This window comes from Anolis carolinensis, chromosome 2, assembly GCF_035594765.1.
Source record: "Anolis carolinensis isolate JA03-04 chromosome 2, rAnoCar3.1.pri, whole genome shotgun sequence".
NCBI classification, from domain to species: Eukaryota; Metazoa; Chordata; class Lepidosauria; order Squamata; family Dactyloidae; genus Anolis; species Anolis carolinensis.
Genome location: NC_085842.1, coordinates 112202392 through 112225732, shown reverse-complemented (window position 1 = coordinate 112225732; position 23341 = coordinate 112202392). Strand labels below are relative to the sequence as shown.

The window sequence follows — 23341 nt, the reverse complement described above, 5'->3', positions numbered from 1 at the left end:
ACTCAGGTAAATATGATAATATCCATGCACAATTTGAGATGATGGCATTGGCCTTAAACCCCCAAATAGTTTGAAATAACTTCACATTGATGAGCGAACAAATCCCAAGCATTAAGATCAGCTTTAGGCTGAAAGATCCTAAAACCATTTCCAAACAAGTTAGGCAAAATGGCACTACAGGTGGACCATCACCATGACCACAGTATCACACAACACCATATGCATCCCATGCTGCTTAGCCTTGCCCCCATGATTCTCCCATCCCTAGCTATTGATGAATAAAACCCACCAGTAGCTTCTGATCCAGAAACATTCCCATCATCTACTTTAGAGCATAATCTACTTCAACTTTTGTGCAAGTATGCCAGCGATAAATGATGTCAGGAGATGAGATTCTCTTTATCTCTTCACTCCAACTTGCAATCCTGAAGATGGCTGTTTTCTTTTAAATATGTATTTTGGCTTTTTTATTTTTAATATTAAAATTGTGCAATTGTGTTAAACAACAACAACAACAATAATATGTCCCATTTTAAAAATGGTTATCATACCAGTAATGCAGGAAGGTATTATCATGTGTGTGCGCTGATGTATGATTCACAGACCATTATCATGATTGTGCTTCTAAAGAGAGATGGTGCTCAACATGTTATGGATCTACTATCAACAATAACATAGCTGTAGTGGAATAGCAGGTTTGTATGATCAAGTCCTATGGATAGATCTTTTTCTATGGAAATTTCACACCTTAGAACTTCCTCCTCATGGAGATGTGAATCACTGCTGGAATCTGAGCAAATGCATTCATTTTTATCTGCTCCTGTCTTTTCTTATGTTTTATTTCACCAGACTCAATAATTTGCTTTGTTGAGTTATAATATTTTAAATTATTCCTCCTCCTCTTCATCATCATCAACATCATCCATAACAGCTAAAAATAATACTCAATTTCTTTCCTCCCACTGTGCAAGCACTTGTATTGTACTGGTGAGGAATAATACATAAATTCAGCTCTAAACCAAACTAGTGAAGTGTAAACCAGATTGTGACTTGCTGCAACTTGTATGTCTCTTTTGGGAATAGTTGATTTTTCCTCTAGTCATCTATTAACCCAGTGAAGTTTTGCGAAAAAATTGAACATGATCTAAATTGTGTTGTCGAAGGCTTTCATGGCCAGAACACTGGGTTGCTGTGAGTTTTCCGGGCGGTATGGTCATGTTCCAGAACATGGCCATATAGCCTGGAAAACTCACAGCAACCCAATGATCTGAATTGCTTGAGAAGATGAAGCTTTGCTGCTGGTAGCATAACAAAAAGAGAGGCTTTTCTATAATTGGCTAACCACTGTGACCTACTTCTAATATTAGTAGTGAAAGAAAACAATGACCAAAATTCTTCCAAGCATAACCAGAATGCATTTCCACACAATACAATCCTGTTATACTTCTGAGGCAAAAACACATGCTTTCTGCACTGTACATTTCAGCCACTTAGCCTCTGGAATGGATTTGAAATAAGTCTAGGTAGAAATGCAGAAACCTGTTATTGTAATGTGCCTTCAGGTCATTTCTGATTTACAATATCCCTGAGGCAAACCTGCCCCAGAGTTTTCTTGGTAAGGCTTGTTCAGAGGCTTTGACTTTACCTCTCTTTGAGCCTAGGGAATGTGACTTGTTTAAAGTCACCCAGTGAGTTTCCATGGATGAGGGGGGACCCTGATCTCCAGAGGCACAATATTCCAATGTTCAAACCACTACCAAAACAGAAAACTAGAAAGAAAATCTAAAGTTTACCCTGTCCCAATAATTATCTTACTTCTTAGTTCTTTATTTAATAAAAGCAACACCTAAAGTACAAGCATATGAGTTTTAGTACCAGTTAAATTGCATTTATGTCAAATATTATATTTTATTCTGCATTTTTAATTGTGATGTTTAAAAGTCAAACCATTATATGTAATTTTATGTATAAAGTATAATGATGACTATGACTGACCAGACCAATTGATAACTGGCCAATAGAAGGATAAAATGTGGAGACAGTGACAGACTTTGTATTTCAAGGCTCAAAGATCACTGCAGACACAGACTGCAGCCAGGAAAAAAGACGTTTACTCTTGGGAGGAGAGCAATGACCAACCTCGATAAAATAGTGAAGAGTAGAGACATCACACTGGCAACGAAGGTCCACATAGTTAAAGCAATGGTATTTCCCATAGGAACCTATGATGCGAGAGCTGGACCATAAAGAAGGCTGAGTGAAGGAAGATAGATATTTCTGAACTGTGGTGTTGGGAGGAAATTTTTGAGAATGCCTTGGATTGCAAGAAGATCCAGCCAGTCCATCCTCCAGGAAATAATGCCAGGCTGCTCACTGGAGAGAACGATATTAGAGGCAAAGATGAAGTTCTTTGGCCACATAATGAGAAGACAGGAAAACTTGGAGAAGATTATGATGCTGGGGAAAATGGAAGGAAAAATGAAGAGGAGCTGACCAAGGTCAAAAAGGATGGATGGTATCCTTGAAGTGACTGACTTGACCTTGAAGGAGCTGGGGGTGGCAACAGCTGACAGAGAGCTCTGGCGTGAGCTGGTCCATGAGGTCACAAAGAGTTGGAAGCAACTGAGTGAATAAACAACAACATGATTATGATGATAATGATGCCAATAATGGTCAGATTTCTTCTGGGCAATTATGAATGCTAAACCTAGAGCAGTGGTTCTCTAAGTGTGCTCCGTGAAGCCTTTGGGGCTCCGTGAAATATTCTAAGGGGCTCCGTGGTTCCTGCCCCCTCCAAGCTTTCATCCTCTTTCCTGCTCTTCTCCCCCTCCCCACCTCCGTTGCCCCAAAAAGACTTTTTTCCTTGCCAACAGATGGATCCTGTAGCTGCTCCTATTACTATTATTATTACTGCAAAGGCTGGATGGTAATCTGTTGGGGGTGCTTTGATTGTTTTTCCTGCATGGCAGAAAGGGTTCGGACTGGGTGGCCCCTGGTATTGCTCCTGTTGTTGTTGTTGTTGTTGTTATTATTATTATTATTATTATTATTATTATTATTATTATTATTATTAATAAGGCTGGGTGACCATCTGTTGGAGGTGCTTTGATTGTACTTTTCCTGCATGGCAGAAGGGGGTTGGACTAGATAGCCTCTGGGGTCTTCCACTGAAATACTGTTACATTTATGTTAGTCAAAATTGTTCTTCATTTTTAATATTGTATTACTCTTTCTTCCTTTTTTGCACTACAAATGAGACATATGCAGTGTGCATAGGAACTTGTTCATGTTTTTTAATCAGTTCATGTTTTTTTCAATTAGTTCACGCAAACATTCTCCATCAACCTGCCACTGAACCAGCCCATCTGTCAAATTTTAAAACAATGTGTCAAAACGTTTTCCCATGCCTAATATATCGTATATAATATCATATATAATGTAATATAATAACATTTCTTGGGGCTCAAAAAAATCTGTGGCTGAAAAGGTTTGAGAACCCCTAACCTAGAATGACATACTCACTGTTTTGTAATCACAATGTCTATATAGTCCATAGTTAAGGAGATACATAGGGACCATGAAAGTTCCCTTATTTAGCAACAGCTGCTATGATCGATAGGATCTGTTTCCCTATTGATTAGGAAGCAGCTGGCTGACAGTATCACTGCCCTTGCAAGAGCCATCTCAATTGCAAAGTGGTATTGTGACATGGGTCCTGCTTCTGTTTATTGCAACAGAGATTATACTTAGGAGGAGAAGGGATTGTTAGTCTGAGCAGCAAGGGTATAGACCACTGATGATCATAGTGGTTGCTGCCCAGAAAGTGGAGTATGGAGGGATTAGATAGGATTCACTGCATGCCACTGTAACTAGGATATTTGTGTGCATGTATATAAATACCTAATGGGATTTTGGCCAGCAGCAGCAGCAGCAGCTGCAACAACAAGCATCGCCACCATTACCATCATCATCGGATTTGCCAGAGGCCAAAGTATGATTGCATGTTTGCAGTTACTAGAGAGTAGGGATGCCTGATTTCAGAACCCAACATTGAGTGTCTAGTTTGCATAGACCAGTTCCAGGCAGGAGATAAGGTGCAAATTTTCCCGTTTTGGTGGACTCAGCTTTAAGCAAGAGAAAAGGCCAGGTGTAAATCTCCAGCTCATCTATTAGAGCAGTAGTTGCTTGCTACAGTTTCTAAGATTTCATTTTACTTTAATTGTGCCTTTCCTCCCAGTCATTATGGTATCGGGACTCACCCTCCAGTCTTTCTGCAACTAGTTTCTGCCTAGAAGTTAGATTAATGCTCCTTATTCCTTTGGGGAATAAGGACTGTTCCTGTCAAATGGAGATAGTTGGAAGCTATGCAAATAGATCTCTTGTATAGACTATCTTAATTTCACTAAGTTTTAACCTTTCCCCATTTATTTTTCTTAGTCTAGTCAAAATAACAAATAGATACGTAATGTATGAAGCCCTTAATTTAAGCCCTTCATTCACAAATCACTGATGGGTTGAGTGACTCATGAAATAAAAAGTTCAATTTCAGTACAAGCAGAAAAATGCAAAATAAAAAACTTTCACTTTTAAAATGGTATGTTGCTTTGTCAGCATTGTTAAAGTTAGTGTTTTATCTCCTGCCCCTCCCCTGCTTTGTCTGACACATCTGTCTTAAGTGGAGCCTTTGATCTTTATTATTTCTTTGCCTAGTGTTTTAAAGAAGCAAACTCAGCACTGATACAGAAGAAAAACTAGATCCTTGTGTTGGTTAATGCTTCTGCTCTTAGTCAGCTAACCTTCATGCTGAGGTAAGTGAAGGATGATAACAGGATGATCAAGTTCTACAGGACTCCAACTCCTTAAATATTATTGATTTCAATGGTTCATGGAAATCTTGCAGAGTTGAAACAAATTCAAATGGCTCACTTAGGCAAAACAAACACTTAGACACTCTTGAAGCCATATGATTCACCCTTTTACAACTTGGACATGAGATTGGGGAGGGCTGTTGCAACCTATGTAGCATTTTATTTACAGATGTCCAAGAAAGGAAACTCAACAAAAAGATGTCGTTCCTGAGCATCTGTTTCAGGTAGAAAGTGCTAAAAATTTTGTTGAATACTATCCTTGCACATTATATTCAATGGCATCAATGTAGCATTAAGTCTTTTCATTGATGGCTCCTGTCATGCATCTCCTTGTACAATAATGAGGAATCTTTAACTCTGGAGATGATGTTGGACTCTAGCTCCTACTATGTCACTGTGACCTCTGGGCTGATGTGGTTACAGTCAAACTACATCTGGAAGTCCACATGTTCCCTTCCCCAATATGTGACGTTTACTCTGACTGAGCCAATCAGTTGTTTGGAAAATTGAATCTAGGAACCATCATTCCCTGAAGAGGTGACTAGGGGTTTCACAGCCAGCACTCCATCCCTTATATATATTGAGAATTACGTACAAAGATGATTATTAATATAGTGGCACTGGCAATTAAGTAGCAAAAAGGATATTCTGGTGTCCTAATATCCAAATGGATTCAAGACAAGAAAATAATGTTCTGGTCGCTAGTAAACTGACTTTGCAAATTGTTCCAGCCAAGACAACGGTACAATGTACAGAAGAAGTTGAGGAATCTTCTGGTGACTACTTTCAGGAACATATCTTGAAGGGTATAACAGACAGCATGTACACACTTGGATACTATTACAACCTCATCACATTGAGAGGGGAAAGCATGGTTGACTGTCTTTTTAGTGTAGACAATCGCCCCTCTTATATCGTCAACAGTCCTGTTATGAGTTCTGCCTCCCCATCACACTCACACGAGGAAACTTGAGAGCAGGCAATACATTCGTCTTACATTCATCACAAGGTCAGCATTACTTTTTTTGTTTTTAATCAGGAGAAAAAACAATATCCAAAACCCAAGAGATTCCTTGCCCTGACCAAAGCCCCTTACCTCATCTTCCCATGGGAAAAATAGTTCTGCACCAAACTCCAGAAGGTATAAGAGACAGTGATCTAGGTTAAAACCATTCCTTTCCATGGGATCCTGCTGACTTGCATCAAATCCCAGAGGATAAAAGAGGCAGTGATCCAGGTTAAAACCATTGCTTTCCATGATATCCTATTGGCCTGCATTGAACCCCAGAGGATACAAGAGACTGCTGATGGTTGGGCATTGAAAAAGGATGGGAAACTTTGATGGTTCCCATCACACCTGTTTTTCATTTGTAATTATGTGAGTAAAGTGTGATAAGAGGTAGGAGCTCAGAACACAATTGCTGGCACATGTTCACAGTTCCCCCCTTTCAGGACATTTCAACCTCTTTTCAACTCTGGAACATGTGATGAGCTCCGTGCCTGTCCATGCTTGAAAAGAGGCTGAGGTGTCCTACCAGGGGGAAATTCCTCAATGTGATAAGGTTGATTGCCAGAGTTCCCTCCTTTCAGGACACTTCTGCCTCTTTTCAGCCATGGAGGGTTATGCATGACTGTCAGAACTGGTTTAACTCATGCGATGAGCTTTCCATGCTTGAAAAGAGGCTGAAGTGTCCTACAACTGGGAAATTTCTCAATGTGATAAGGTCTTTATTCACTGGCATATCAGATACAACATAGACATGTTTTTGCCTGTGCATTTAGGATGGAAATCATACAGCCTTCTTACTGTTGGACTGCATCCAGTGTCAGATTTACTATTGGGTTTAGGTGTGCTTAAGTATGGGGCCTCTTTTCCCAAGGGGCCCATCTTCCATTTTTTTTTACGATGGATTTTGCTTATGTAGTGCAATTCCAAATTTGAAGGCGTTATGTTTCAGAGTGATTCCAGACATAATGATAGAGCTGATAGTGAGTGATACTAGTCTATGGGATTGTGCCACTGAGCAGACAGTGTAGGCCTACTGAGCCAACCTCTCTCAGGGCTCATGTATGTAAGGGGCCCCATAATTGAATTAGCACAGTGACTCATTTGTCCTAAATCTTGCACTGATTGCAGCTTCCAGCATTCTTAAGTATTGGCCATGCTTTCTTGAGAGTAACAACCTATTCCCACCTCTTTCTTCAATTATCAAGTGAGACTGAGGCCCCTTCCACACAGCTGAATAAAATCCTACAGTTTCTGCTTTGAACTGCAATATATAGCAATGTAGACACAGATAACAGTTCAAAGCAGATATTGTGGGATTTTCTGCCTTGATGTTCTGGATTATATAGCTGTGTGGAAGGGCCCTGAGTTTTGGACTACAGAATATCTTTTATTTAGTAAAGTCTTCTGGAACTCTTCTCCTGAATGATACCTGTCTATACATTTCACTAATAGCCGAAGCTCTTTTATTTCCCCCCTCTGTTAGTATCTGCTATGTTTTTATATCCAGTCTTGACTTTCTTTTAGTTTTAATGTGTGACACTGAATTGGTGTCCCTTTGGTTCACTGCTTCAAATGCTTAAGTTGGAAAGGGCACTTTTTATCAATAAAAACAAGCATAAAAAAATTCTATGAGGGATAAACAAATATTTTTATCCTGATTTGAGGCATCCCAGTAAGTTTGCCACAGCAGCTTTTACAGCACAACATTTTTCAACTGCAAAAGAGAAAAATGTTTACATATCAGCAATAATCCTTTCTAGAAGAATGGTTCTGTGGCAGATAAGGTTGGCTTTTCAAGTTGCTGCCTGCCAAGCAAAAATATATCCATACAAAGCCCTGCTCTGAAGCTTATTGTTTGTTCAATGCCCCCAGTGTCTGCCATAAAAGCAATGCCAAAAGGGGGGAAAACAGAATGTGAGTTTTACCTGAACAGGCGTGCTGTAAGGGAATTCTATTTTCTCATAGTTCTGGGTAGCCACTGAAGGGTTGCTAGAACTGATCAGCACGGGAGAGCTGATATCCAGGCTCTGTCGTCTTGTGGGAGAATGGACCATCCTGTTGAGTGTATTTAAGGCACTTGTGATAGAGAATTGCTTCACGTGTTTTCTTCTTGATTCGGATTCCATGCCTTTGGCTCTGGGCAGGGATTTTCGTAAAGGAGAGGCACATTTCAGCTGGGAGGATTGGTAACTCTTCTGTAGGAGCTGCCGTGCTGTTGTATTTGGCTGGAAGATTTTTAAAAAGGATGATGAGATTATGTTACCATAGTATCTCAAGCACTCTAGTCCCCTTCCAATCCAGACAAACTCCAGAGGTTGCTGAGTTTGATATTTTGGGGTTTTAACACACTATATAATTACAAAGCACCAAAGTGTTCCATCAGGAAGTTTTGTTTTATGGGTGTATTGCAGATTTGTTCTTACTGGGATTTTTCCAGAATAAACAGTTATACCACTATTATTCAATTGTCATTTTGTCAGCCATGGTAAATCCCATGGAATTCTGTGATTTTCAGGTTAGAGAGAAACAGTCATAAGCCAGAGAGCTCCTTTAATGCCTCTAAAGATGAACCCCAGAAGTCTATAGGATGTAACAATCACAATTAAAATGGAACATAGTACTATAATTGTATAGTGTGAAAGGGCTATAAGTTAACATCCTAACAAGTCTTTAGGTGCACAAAGAGGAGGTAGGTAGCATAAGTTTGATTGGGTAAATTGAAAAAGTCTATTACATTGTGATTTTCCAAGACTCCCCAGAGCATGTTGATGCTGTTTTTGGACTACCATTCTGAGTGGCTATGGGATTTTAATAGTCCAAAACAAGAATGTGAGGGAGGGAGATGATATTCCTGAGGGCAAGAGTTCATACAGTGGTAGAAATAATAACCTGGATATTATAGAGATAATTGGGTGACAACACTCCCATATGGTAAAAGCAAATACACTGAGAACACAGAGACTATCTCGATGTATGCTCCCACCTCCTTTTCCAGGACTTTTTGAGCCTCGATTGACAGATATTTTGATGCAAATGAAGCTGCGCACCCAAGTCAAGATAAACTAATTGTTATGTGTGACTAGATGACTATGACCAATGAGAGATTCAGATCTTAACATTTCAAATGAGTGCTCCATTTCTATCATAGCTGCTAATCTTAACATCCAAATGGCCTAGGAACCTGCTGTGTAGTATTATATTGATAATAATCATTGAGATATTCAGTACGTTGACATTTGATGGAGAATTGTATGCTTTAAATCTACCAAATGTCCAGGCATTACATTTAATTCTGCAATCGTATTTGTTGCCCTGGGGTGCAGTACATTAGGAAATTCTCAGCATGACCTCTTAGCAGAGGTGCTCAAAAAATACAGAGTGTTTATAAAATCACTATACTATAGAAAAATGCATACATGTAAAAGTGTGCAGAATTGATGTGTTAGGGGAAAGGAATACAAACAATACACATTTTGTTTCAGCCTTTTAAAAGCAAATTGCTAAAATGGGACAAAGCAAACGTGGAGATGGACGCCCATCTGATAAGCCAGACTTCCTGTTAGTGACTGATGAAGGAATACAGTGAAAGCCGCACTTGCCTATTGGAACTTTTTGGTCATTGTGCAGGGAGGAATGTCATATTTCTCTCACACAATGACCTAACCACCTCTAGTACTCACTTCTCTCCTGCCAAACAACCCCTCAGGCCTTTAATAGCTGGAGAAGAGAAGGCAGCACAAATGTAGAAGAATGCTATTCCCAAATATCCTGTGGTTTTTCCAGCTGTCCTAGAGCAGGGGTCCTCAAACTTTTTAAGCCGAGGGCCGGTCCACAATCCTTCTGACTATTGAGGGGCCGGATTATCATTTGAAAAAAAAACACAATCAAATTCCGATGCACACTGGATATGTCTTATTTGTAGTGCAAAAACAACAACAACAACAACAACAACGAAAGAACAATACAATATTTAAAAATAAAAACAATTTTACCAACATACATTTATCAAGATTTCAATGGGAAGTGTGGTTCTGCTTCTGGCCAATGAAATAGTCAAGTTAATTAGGGTTGTTGTTGTTGTTGTTGTTGTGTGCCTTCAAGTCATTTCAGACTTTGGGCGAGCCTAAGTCTAAAATTTATTTATTTATTTATTATTTATTTACTGCATTTATGTACTACATTTGTATCACACCCTTCTCACCCCAAAGGGGACTCAGAATGGCTTACAAATTATACGTACATACAATATATTATATTATTAGCATACCACAATATTAGCATTATATATTACTATATTGAACTATACCACTATACTGTAATATTATTAGTATTATATGTAATATAGAATATATAATTAATATTATTATATGGTATTATAATTAGTGTTATATTGTATTACATTATAATAGTCTTATCAATATTATATGTATATACAATATATTATATTATAAAACTGAGGGCGGGGGCCAGGTAAATGACCTCGGAGGGCCGCATCTGGCCCCCGGGCCTTAGTTTGGGGACCCCTGTCCTAGAGGATGCCATGATCAGTGTTGAGCCTGGCTGTAGGGACATAGCCAGATTCTTCCCTGATGCTCCCCTACTCTGGACATTGGTGTCCTTGGGGGGTGTTCACTTCAACCGGTCAGAATCCAACTGACCACAATCCCCCAGAGAACCCTTTCATCAACTGATATGATGCTGTGGAATGACCTGCCAAAAGAGATCCAACAACTAATTGAACTGTCAAAATTCAAGACACAAACAAAGATCTATCTCTTCCAGCAGGCATACTTAGTCAATTTGAAACTGTGCTTTTAAATTTGCATTTGATTGGTATGTTTTAATCTTTGTGCTATGTGTTTTTGTATATGTGTTTTTGCCATGTTGTATCATGCCTCGAGCAGTAAGGAGAGGCAGGTAAGAAATGAAATTTGTTGTGGTTGTTGTTAAATACTTTATTTATGTCCTGCCTTTCTCCCCATGAAGACTCAAGGCAGTTAACTAGCAAACAATCTGGTCACAGTTTAAAACAAAGCAAATACCAAAAAAAATAAAAAATAAAATAAAAATAAAATAGCACCGTGTGAATTTAAGGCTAAAATTAAAAATTACAAGTACAGTAGAGTCTCACTTATCCAACATAAATGGGCTGGCAGAATGTTGGATAAGCAAATATGTTGGATAATAAGGAGGGATTAAGGAAAAGCCTATTACAAATCAAAATAGGTTATGATTTTACAAATTAATCACCAAAACATCATGTTATACAACAAATTTGACAGAAAAAGTAGTTCAATATGCAGTAAGGTTATGTAGTAATTACTGTATTTACGAATTTGGCACCAAAATATCACAATGTATTGAAAACATTGACTACAAAAATGCGTAGGATAATCCAGAATGTTGGATAAGCGAGACTCTACTGTACTATTACAACTATATTAAAAACTCACAATCCCCTCAGAATCCCACCCACAACTTCCCCAGCAGCATGCCCTTCCTCTCCCCTCCTCAAAAGCCTGCTGGCAGAAGAAGGTCTTGACCTGCTTGCGAAAGGTCAGCAGGGATGGGGCCATCCTGGTCTCTCTTGGGATGCAGTTCCACAGTCTCGGAGCAGCCACCAAAAAGGCTCTCTCCTGTGTTTCCACCAAACACACTTGAGTAGGTGATGAGATAGAGAGAAGACCCTCCCCAGTTAATCGTAGATGTCTACCCGGTTCATAGAAAGAGATATGGTCTTTCAGATAACCTGGATCAAAGCAGTTTACAGCCCCATAAATATCCTTTTCACTGCTTGTTCTCCTTGGCTCAAAAATGGACTAAAATTTTTGGCATGCTGTACAATTCCCCCCCCCCCCGCGCTTCTGTGCATTCAGTGTTTTTAGTTGATCCAAAAAGAGAATTATTTCATTGCCTCTTGACAAATACAGCAGCTTTAATATTTCCTGCAGTATTTATAACTCAGTGTGGAAAGTTGCAAAGCAGAGCAAGGGAAAACTCATTTTCATTTGGTGTAATAATAGCTGGATTCTAAGTGGTCTTCTTGGCCAGGGAAGTATAGTAGGTATGGTCCAATAAGAATGGGGAAAAAATCATTCATTAAATGGTTAAAAAACGCACTTTTCAAGTACTGAGAAAAATGCTATACTAGTAAGAATCATAGCAGCTCACTGAGTACCCTAAGAAAAACTTTCATGTGATTGTTTACCACAGAAAACTGCATTGTCTGCACATAAATTTCTACACAGAAGTATTACTTTGAAAAGGCTGCTTCCCACACAGAGAATCCTGTGTTCCTTGCAAAACAGTTACCTGTGAAATTTCCACCAAACTAGCCCTGAATTGCGAATACATTAAAAAATTGAAGATTTTCTTGCAGCAGGGAGAAAATGATTAAAATACTTGCTATTCCCTCCAAGAGGAAAGTTTGTGAAGAATTATACTCTTATGCAAAAAGTAACATGTTCAATGCTTTGTGTTCTTAACGTCAATAAGCAGAGTGGATTGCTCCTTCCAGTGCATTTGTGCTGCAGAACCATGGTTAAGAAGATCATCCACGAGACCATATATTGCAAATATTTAAATATTGACAGCCATTCCTTTCAGTATATTCAAGGCATTGTTCTTACCTCCACAAACAAGATAGGGAAAATTCCAGTTCTGTCACCTATTTTGCCCTCTGCCCAGTTCTCATCCACTCGACTGATTACAGTGATTATGTCTCCCTGAAAGATAATAATCATGTAGGATTTTCAATTCACTTGCCTGTACGTGAGAGATAACAGATAAGTTTGTCTCTGTACTATACTGAGAAATGAACTATGCTTACCTTGAGATATGAACTATGCTTACATCACTAATATAGGAGGGAATGCAGTATACTATGATATTAATAAATCTAATAAGGCACCAGCTCATTTTTTCTGTTCACTTTTAATTAATTACATTTCCCCTTCATTTTCATAGGGAGCAAATCTTTGAACTAGGAAAGTTACCTTAGTAGCTGTTGAGTTTCTCAGCAGATCACCAGCACCCAACGCAGTTTTATAATTACATTCACTGTATTGATAGGCACAAAACTGATCCTATATTGGGTCACACTTTGGGAAGATACAGAAGCAAGGGCACCACCCCTTTTGGGATAAAGAATGGACAACAAACCATGGGTGAGAGGCCACTCTGGTAACATAGTGCCTCCCACAGTGAGGGTGGGGTTGGCTCTGTGTGGTCCAACTCGAAATCCCTGGGTGAAAGACAGAGATTGTTGGAGAAAAAACTGGGATCACCCATGTGACAACTGAGTATTGTGTCTGACCTGCTGCATTGACATTTTGCTTCATTTTATATATATATATTGTTGAGTTTGTTTGTCCCTACATGTACATGTGACCTTAGGCAGAGGGATGTGTATTGGATAGGCTGAGTAATAGAAATATGGGATAGATATTTGAAATCTATCCTGTGTTTTGATCAGTCTTCTATCTCTCAAGTTCCAGTTTGCTTTGTCATCCTGCCCTCTGCTCTGCTGGTGCTGCTAAACCAGGTCAGTCTATAATAATACAGGAGCAAGAATAGATTCTGAAAAGCATATGTTGTGAATCAGCAGAAAAAGGAGACTGGTCTCTATGTGCGTATTGGTAGCTTGCACGTTTTTTAAAAAATAAAGGTATACGATCAATGAGCACATGGACACCCAATCTCCATTTTTTGTTTAGTCTGTAATTAAACAACCAGCACCCAAGACCTAGCTGAGGGTAAGCAGGTTGATCTGGTATGTATTACAGAGGCCAGGATGGATGGGCTTGGTGGTATCAGTTTGTTCTAGTTTTGTCTACCTGGGTAGCCCAGACTGGGGGACTGGGGGGAGATGCTACTATAATCTATCATCATCATAGGCTATCACTCGTGGCCAAATATGATTGCCTACCAAGTGTAGGGCCTTGGTGGTGGGTCCATAGGTAACTGTAGATACCTATTCTGTATCTGCATGTTATTTCACAGTGAGGGCACCGATTTCCAGATGGAAGGCAGTCCCGACAAGGCTTGGTTTCACTTACCTTCCCCTTTATCATCCTCTATTTGTGCCTCTTTGAATACCACAGCACTGTTGGTAACAGCTGGCCTCCAATTAGAATGCTTGACGGCTAAGGCTTCCCAGTTCTTTGTGTTTATGTCACAGTTTTTAAGGTTAGTCTTGAGCCCATTTGGCGGGGATTTCTGGGAGTTGAAGTTCAAAACACCTGGTGGGCCAGAATTTGCCCATGGCTGATCTATAAAGATTCTATCACTCTTACAAGGGAGCCCATCATTCTAGCTTTGAGTGAGGATTTATATCTTGCGTGGGGCAAAGAAACAGAATAAGGACTTTTGCTTACGTATCACTTACTATGCTGTCCAGCATCCTTTTTGCCTGAACTGGTCAAGGTGGTCTCAGAGGTGAAGGAAGCAAAGAGAACTTACTATGCCTCCTCTATTCTATCTTCAGAATACCATCCGAAAGAGCTTTTCTGTGATATGAAAATCCTATTGGAGTCAGATTCAGAGATGACAGGATTATAAATGCTGAGCTACCTGTTGTGATAAATTTGCCAGAGACTTGTAGAGGTATTATAGAGTCTAGAGCAGTGGTTCCCAAACTTATTTGGCCTACTATCCCATTTCCAGAAAAAATATTACTCAGCGCCCCCTGGAAAGGGGGGCATGGCTTAGAGGGTGGGCATGGCTCCTGCTCAAGAGGGCGGGGCTGAGCCTCTCCCCTAGTCCAAGATGCAGGGCTGGGAGGGGGAGGTGGGTGGGGCCACAAATGGGCAGTCAGGACCAGGATGGGCGGGATTACAAGCTCTGAGGCAGGACTGAGCTTCCATCCCTGTCCTGCGACACTTGCCAGGACACGGGGTGGGACTAGAGGGGGCGGGGCTCCTATACCCCACCCCTGTGTTCTAACAAGTGCCTCAGGGGAGGTATACAGAGGCTCTTGGGAAGAGGCCTTGCCCCTAGACCTGCCCTTTAGTTCTAAAAGGCTTCTCAGGAGAGGTATAGAGGCTCAGCCCTGTCTCGGGTTCTTGGGAAGATGCCATGCCCACTCCTCTAGCTCCACCCCCTGTGTCCTAACAGGCGCCTCAGGGGCTCAGTCCTGTCTCCGGCACTTGGGAAGAGGCCCCACCCCTCCCCTGGCCCTGCCCCCATGTCCTAATAGGTGCCATCACCGCCCCCCTGGATCGCTGCAGCTCCCACCAGGGGGCGGTAGCGCCCACTTTGGGAATCAGTGGTCTAGAGTATTGCAGAGTCTAGGATAGATTATTGTAGAGATGGTACGTTGCACCATCTGGTAAATTTTCTTAAAAGTTTTCTTCGGTTTAGAAATGGAGATGAGCACCAACCCCCAGAGTCGGACACGACTGGCTTTAATACCAGGGAAAAACCTTTACCTTTACCTACTTGCCCTGGATATATTTGCACTCCCTTGAAGGAGCAGGTGCCTAATAGGATTACATAGTATATGTGTTTGTTTTATATGGCTTCCTATTGGTCTGTTTAACAACCTCTGAAGGACTACATGATTTCTACCCATAGTGTACATATTGGGTGGAAAACAGCATTTTGTTTGGTTTTTGTTTTGTGAAGATGTTTGGAAATGCTTTTATAGCCACAGTCAGGAAATAGCTGTCATCTTCACAAACCTGTTCTTGGACTCAATTGTAGGAAGACTAGTCACATGTATAGCATTTGGAAAAGAAGAACAGAATTATACATTGCTACCATTCAGCAGGTTAGGCAGCTCACAAAGCTAACAATTGAAGGATCCTGCCTTAGTGAATTCTGTTGGATGCATCTTGTGACTCTTCAGTTTTGTGTTTTCTAGAAAGTCTATGTGGAAATAGTTGGATTTCTCCATTCAAAACCCACAGAGCTAATTTTGTGTTATAAATATAATATATCATAATATAATCCTATCTTCTCACTGAAATGATTACTGTTTCTCTTATCCTAATTGTGCTGCAGAACTGAAGATGAGCTGTCTCCAGCAGCAAAGAAACAGAATGAGTAACCACTGAAACAGATGCGAAAAAGGGAATTTAAAAAAAGAAAAAGCAAATAAAACAGAAGGAAAAAAAAAACAAAAGCAGATGGCATGAAAAAAAATAAAAAGGCAAGGTCTGCCTCAACCAAGAAAAATTGTCCCTCTCATATACCTCCTGTCTTGTTTGCAGCGATGTGGAAAGCTACTTTTAGGAGAGCTGATACTGTCAAAATGAACAGCAGCAGATGTTGCAGTGAAAACTAGCACTTGCAGCTGTTTTACTCCTCATCCCAGACTGAGATAACAAGTGGTGGTTGGATATCAGATCTCGTCTGCCTGCAGCCCTCCTCCAAACAAAACCTAATCTCAATGCTGTGCGGCAACAGCCTGCCTAAGTGTAGTCTGGCCTGATAGTTCAATTGGATACACTACACCACCGGCACATACCTGCAATATGAGGCTGGTTGATTATTAACCAAGGAAGCCATTGCTCATTTCCCATGCAAAGTGTGCCTCTGTCATCCTTTGGATGCTGAAGGGCATATGCTTGGGAAGAACACATGGTAGCCCTATTAATTATGCTTTGCATGAAGAATTGAAAAAATGGAAAATATCCAGAGGGATATTTGCAGAGTGCTTCAGAGGGTGAACTGGTTGCCTCTGCTGAGCTAGCATGCCTCTTTGTCTCTCTTAAATCCCTACATGAAAGCTTTTAAACAGATACCTATATCAATGGCAACAAAGAGTGTTAAAAGCAATTCTAGAAACAGTAGTGTTTCAGGACAAATAATGGATGCTCATGTTCAGGATGTATAATTATTTATTACAAATATAAAAATGTATCTAAACCTTACTTGACTAAACAAGACTACAAATTTTGCAAGTGGTAGAAGTGCTAGCTATCTACAGTTCACCAATACTATAGCAACTGGTTTGACTTAGTCTTTCTGATGCACAAATACTTATTTCCCAGGTCAGTGCATCAAATCCAAAATCATTTCAAAGACAGAGCTTGGGAAAGTTAATTTTTGGCTCACAAATGCCAGAATCCCCTACCTAGAATGCTGGCTACCTGGATGTATGTGTTAGACATCACACAACTAAAAATTATATTTTAACTAATAAACCAGTTAAAAACCAGACTTAAAAATTGACATTAATAAAAAGTTTTATAAAGCATTAAAATTTAAAAGCCAGCGTAACAGCCATTTCCATATTTCATTTCATTTTGTTTTTGCCGAATAATAATAATAATAATAATAATAATAATAATAATAATAATAATAATAATAACTTTATTTTTATACCCCGCCCCATCTCCCCAAAGGGACTCGGGGCGGCTTACATGGGGCCTAGCCCGATAAAACAAACAAATAACAATAACAAAGCAATAAAACAATTATCCCAGTAAAAAACACCATGTTTCATATATCCTCCTCTCTATATGCTAGTGAGCACAAGAAGATCTTTAGGTTTTTTTTAAACAGAGCAAGGAGGGGGCTGCTTTAATTTCCTTAGGGAGGGCTTTCCAGAGGTGGGAGATGACCATGAAGAAGGCCCTTTCTCTTGTTCCCACCCGCTGTACTTGGGATGGGGGTGGAACCGAGAGCAGGGCCTCATCCACTGATCACAGCGGCCGGGCAGGCTTGGATGCGGAGATGCAGTCAACCAGATAGTCTGGGCCCGAATTGTTTAGGGTTTTAAAGGTAATAACCAGCACTTTGAATTTCATCGGAAACAGACTGGTAGCCAGTGGAGCTGCCATAACATGGGAGTGGTTCTCTCCCTGTACAGAGTCCCAGTTAGTAATCTGGCTGCTGATCTTTGCACCAGCTGAAGCTTATGAATCAAGGGCAGTTCCATGTAGAGCATGTTGCAATAATCTAGAAGGGATGTAACTAGGGTTTGGTTTACCATGGAGACTCAAGATGTGGGTGCAGCTGGCACACAAGCTTTAGTTGTACAAAGGCACTCCTGGCCACCACCCACACCTGGTCCTCCAGAGTCAGTGATGAAGTCAGGATCACCTCCAAGCTGCATACCTGTGTCTTCAGTGAGAGTGTAACATGTTGAATCCCTATACCTTGATCAGCCTTATGACTGATGATCAGGAGCACCTCTGTCTTGTCAGGATTTAGTGTCAATTTGTTAGCCTACATCCAGTCCATTATTGATGACAGGCACTGGTTCAGGAACAAAACGGCATCCTTGTCTTTTGGTGGACAGGAGTAATAGAGTTGGGTGTCATCTGTATATATGTGACACTGAATTCCAAAACTCCAGATGATCTCTCCCAGTGGTTTCATGTAGACATTAAGCAGCATGGGGGACAGAATAGTACCCCAAGGGACCCCATAGGCTACAGGCCAGGAGGTTGAACAGGAGTCCCCCAGCACCACCTTCTCCAGGAAGGAGCAGAGCCACTGTAGAACAGTGCCTCCTAGCCCCATCCTGGAGAGACAGACCAGAAGGATACCACAGTCAATGGTATTGAACGCTGCTGAGACGTCCAAGAGAACCAACAAGGACAAACTCCCTCTGTCTAGCTGTCTTCATAGGTCATCTACCAAGATGACCAATGCTGTCTCTCTTCCATAACTAGGCCTGAAACCAGATTGATATGGATCCAGATAATTGGTTTCTTCCAAGAAACTTTGGAGCTGAGAGGCCACCACCTTCTCCAGAACCTTGCCCAAGAAAGGGAGATTTGAAACTGGCCGGTAGTTGTCCAATTGAGTGAGATTCAGTGCCGGTTTCTTACTACAGCCTCCTTGAGGTTTTTTTTTTTTTCTGTTTCAGGAGCAACCTGAGTCGCTTCTGGTGTGAGAGAATTGGCCGTCTGCAAGGACGTTGCCCAGGGGACGCCCGGATGTTTTGATGTTTTTACCATCCTTGTAGGAGGCTTCTCTCATGTCCCCGCATGGAGCTGGAGCTGATAGAGGGAGCTCATCCGTGCTCTCCCCGGGCGGGATTCGAACCTGGCAGCCTTCAGGTCAGCAACCCAACCTTCAAGTTACAAGGCTTTAACCCACTACTCCACCGGGGGCTCCTTCCTTGAGGTTAATAGGCATTGAAACTTGGGACAAGGAGGCATTGACCAGCACCTTCACCCACTCTGCTAGTCCTATCTGGTTTGTTTAATCAACCAGGAGGGGCAATGATATAGAGACCAGGTGGCCACCTTCATTTCTCCTAAGATCTTGTTCATGTCATCAGGTTGTATATGTTGAAAAGAATCCATTAAAACAGGACAAGACAATGCCTGAGTTACAGCCACAGATGGTTAAGAAACTGTAATGAGAAGAATCCTGAACAGATGGAATCTCCATAGTTTTGAGACTATGGACCTCATCTCATTGAGGTTTTGAAGCCAGGCCACAGTGGGGGAATCTGAGGGGCAGTGTGGCAAATCTGTGGGCATTGGAGGAAACTGTTACTCTGCACCTCACATCACCTGCATTGTCCCCTTCCCCATCACACAGGGGAAGCTGTTGCTGCTCAACTTCCCCCCATACTGTCCTTGCCTTACTGAATCAGAACACTGACAGTCACCTGTGTTCTGAATTTCTCCTCTCAGTATGCTTTCAACATGGAGCTAGCATGTAGCCCTGCCGGAAATACACTTGTGTTATGTGATGGGTTCCGGCAGGGTCGGTATTGGCTGCGTGTTGTAAGCGTCCTACAATGGGGCAAAAGACCTATGTGATGAAATCCCTATTCTACACAAAAAATGTGCATGGTATTTTTACTTGAATATGCACATACTGTAATTTTATGCACAGAAAATAACATAACAGAATAAATCCCAAACAGTAAATAGTTTAGCAGACTGTTGGATTTTTTTTGAGACTTTATCTCAGAGGAAACAATGATGATAGTAGTAGTAATAGCAATAGCAGCAGCAGCAACTGTTTTGGAAGGCAATGATTTAAATGGTCTGTTGAATTAGCCTGTTTCATTTTGCATTTTTTCACTATAATGCTGAGACCATAGAACTAATAAATACATTCAGAAAAGACTATTGCCCAGTAGAAGAGCACCTGCTTCATATGCAGAGATCCCTAGATTTAATTATTTGTATCTCTAGATAGAGCTGAAAAAAATACTACTTGAATGGCTAAAGATCTGCTGCTACTCAGTGTCAGCAAGTCAGCATTAAATGGGATAGTGATTTCACTTTGTATTAGGCAGTTTTCTATATTCCTAGGCATTGAGTATTATTGTCTGAACTGACCAAAACTAGACTTACCTTATGGAAAGGCAGGCATTCCGATTTTTCATTTGTCTTCCTGGACTTCAGATCAAAGTTATAAAGTGCTCTACAAAGGGGAAGTGGCTGGGGCAGTTGTTTGATAACTTGTACAGAATTCGTTGGGAAAACTCCACTGACTCTGTTGATCTCTCCCAGATACCAGTTTTCATCCAGCTGACGGTGCAAAATGATGATGTCCCCTTTGTTGAACTTTAGTTCTCCAGGGTTGTGTCCTCGGAAGCTGTATAAGGCTTTAGCCCTGGGAACCTTTCGAGAAAAGAAACAGAGAAGTGAGTTGATTTATGCCCAGCTGGCACAGTGTTGCGCTGTGTGTGATTTGGGGCTATTTATCTTGACTTCAAGGAATTATGGTAGAAAACCAAAACCTCATTGTCTTTAAAATTACAGAGTCTAAAGTGGTAACTCTGGATTTTTCTCATTATCTGTTACCAACCATTAACTTATATCATTCTCCAGTGATCTGGTTGTAAATTGCAAACAGGTTTAACAATATGATCTCATCAGATGGACAAAATTGCTCATCCTATGACATTTCTGTTAGCGAGTATAGCGGAATCCAGCAGCGTCCAGTTAACACCATGTGCAAAAGACTCACACCAGGCAGAGGAATTGAAAGAACAAAAGAACTTTACTCTTGCTTGTTGAGTTGAAATATAAAACAGTTCTGCAATCATACAATGTCCATGTAGTTGCATAAGATCAATAACATCAGCATTCTATTTACAGCATAGCATATTCAAACTGCTACTTGACCGTAGCTAGAGAGCTTCTCCATTTCTGTGCTCTCCCTGCAAGCTCAGATTACCAACTGACAAACCCAGCCATCTGCCAGCAAACCGATACATTGTTTGAGGCGTGGCTTGCCTCTGCAAAAAGCCCAGCTCCCTTTCTGCAGAGATCCCTTGCAAGCAACTCTGCAAGGATTTCTTTACACACACACACACATAGCAATTTGGCGCAATACCCCTCCTTGTGTAAAGAAATCTTTATAACTGAAATTCAAAAATTCCCAGGTCTTTCTGGAACTGACTATGCTTTTGGGCCCCAAGTGGCTTCGTTAGAATGTCTGCTAAGTTCTTAACTGTTTCGCAATAGGTCAGTGAGATTTTACCATCCTTTACTGCATCCCTTACCCAATTGTACTTGATATCTACATGTTTGCTTCTCTGTTTTATCCTTGCCTGAGTAGCCATTAAAATACATGTTTGGTTGTCCTCAAAAATATTAGTTGGTTCCTCCACCGGAATCAGCAGGTCTTTCAAAAGCTGCTTTAGGACACATGACTCTGTATAAGCCTGAGACAGAGCACCAAATTCGGCTTCACTGGAACTCAGAGCCACAAAACTTTGCTTTTTAGATCTCCAGTCAATGACTGCGCCACTTAGCTTAAACAACATTCCTGTTGTTGATTTTCTATCAGGGTTGTTTCCAAAATCACTATCTACATAGCCTTCTAAAACTAAAGAATCACCAGGATTCAAAACTAAACAGAAATTTTGGGTCTCTTTCAAATACCTTAACAACCGTTTGAGACCATTCCATGCTGCTGTGGTTGGATTACTTACATACCTGCTTAAGAAATTTACACAAAAAGCAACATCAACACGTGTGTAATTACTTATGTACAGTAACTGACCAATTACACTTCTATATAAATCCTTTTGTTGAAGTGGTTCAGCATTCTCAACTTCGTTTGGAAATCCTAAAATCATTGGTGACTGGACACCCTTGCAATCTTCCATTCTCATGGCTTTTAACACATGCAATATCTTTCCTTTCTGACTTAGCACAAAACCTCCTTGCTCAGTCCTCATGATATGCAACCCCAGGAAATACTGAATTGGCCCAAGATCTTTTATCTGGAACTTTTGCTTTAACTCATCAGCAAAATGATTGACCTCTTTATCAGTCTTCGCAATAAAACATAGGTCATCTACATAAACTAAGAGAACTTGATACTTTCTATTAACATTCCTGGTATATACACATGGGTCAGCTCTGCTCCCAACAAAACCCATTTTCAGTAATGTTTCACTGAGGCAATCGTACCACGCTAATCCAGATTGATGCAATCCATAAAGAGCCTTGTTTAGCTTAAAATATGAGTTTGACTCATCGCCTTTGATTCCTTTGATCCCTCAAAGGAGCATTCAAGTAAGCCGTACTGACATCAAAGTGATTGGCCTTCAACTTTAAACTCGCTGCTATACTCAAGGCAATTCTTAATGTATTTGGGTTCAGAGTAGGTGAGTATACTTCCGAATAATCAATGTCCTTCCTCTGAGTAAACCCACGCGCTACTAACCGTGCTTTGTACCGCACTTGCCCCTCTGAGTTCACCTTCTGCTTGTAAACCCATTTTGTCTCTATTGGCTTTGCACCCTCTGGTAACTTAACTGGTTTAAAAACATTTAACCTCCTCATGCTTTCTAATTCCTCATCCATGGCTTGCAGCCATTTTTCTTTTTTCTCCATGAGGCTAATTTTCAACCTCTTCATAAGTCTGAGGTTCGTCAGTTACCAGACACACCTTTACATGTTCCTTTTTAAACCTTTCAGGAATCTTCCTAACCCTTGTGGATCTTCTGAGTTCTGTGCCTTGACTTGTGCCTTCCCAAGGATCTTCTTGGTCATTCTCTACCTGATCCTCATCTGACTCGGATTTCTTAAATTCTCTAGTTTCTTGACCCTTTATGTGTTGAGGAGAAATAGGAGTTGCTGCTCTAGCACTTTCCTCTGAGGCTTGTGTTTTCCCTAGAGTTCCCTCATTTAACATTGGGAGAAACACCTCATGGTTAGCATGTATTTTGTCCCAACTTTGTGGACAGGCAAAATTTGCAGATCTGGAAATCACTATAGATCCATCCCTATCTAAGAATCTCCATGCCTTTGCTCCTTGAGCATATCCCACCATGACTAGCTTCCTCGATTTCTCCTGCCCTTTTCTCCTAATTGCTTTTGGCACTAAAACCCATGCTTGTGTCTCAAATGCTCTCAGATGTCCTAAAGGTGGCTTCTTGCCATACAACAGAAAATATGGGGTATTTTGAATAGGTTCAGACCATATTCTATTTATCAAATAATTGGCTGTCATCATTGCCTCGCCCCACAAATTACTGGGAAGTCCAGAGTCTTTTAAAAGAGAGTCCTTAACCGTTTGGATTTTCCTC

At 40.7% G+C, this 23341-nt stretch overlaps 1 protein-coding gene and 1 long non-coding RNA gene across 4 annotated transcripts in view; one reads left to right on the top strand and one right to left on the bottom strand.

Annotated features, from left to right (window-relative positions):
• The window catches only part of LOC134296187 (uncharacterized), a 64177-nt gene extending 48065 nt beyond the window's left edge, over positions 1-16112 (top strand). The window contains exons 4-6 of one of the 2 annotated variants that reach the window (XR_010002767.1): positions 4711-4808; positions 13368-13420; positions 15880-16112. This is a non-coding gene — a long non-coding RNA (uncharacterized LOC134296187). The remainder of the gene's footprint in view (positions 1-4710; positions 4809-13367; positions 13421-15879) is intronic. The other variant, XR_010002768.1, reaches the window with a different exon arrangement.
• Positions 1-23341, bottom strand: part of sh3rf2 (SH3 domain containing ring finger 2) — a 102804-nt gene that overhangs the window by 41062 nt on the left and 38401 nt on the right. For both annotated transcript variants that reach the window (XM_008115817.3, XM_008115818.3), the window contains exons 3-5: positions 20148-20417; positions 12507-12602; positions 7803-8102 (exon numbers count right to left, since the gene is read on the bottom strand). In XM_008115817.3, the coding sequence (XP_008114024.1) occupies positions 7803-8102; positions 12507-12602; positions 20148-20417 (666 nt within the window). The remainder of the gene's footprint in view (positions 1-7802; positions 8103-12506; positions 12603-20147; positions 20418-23341) is intronic.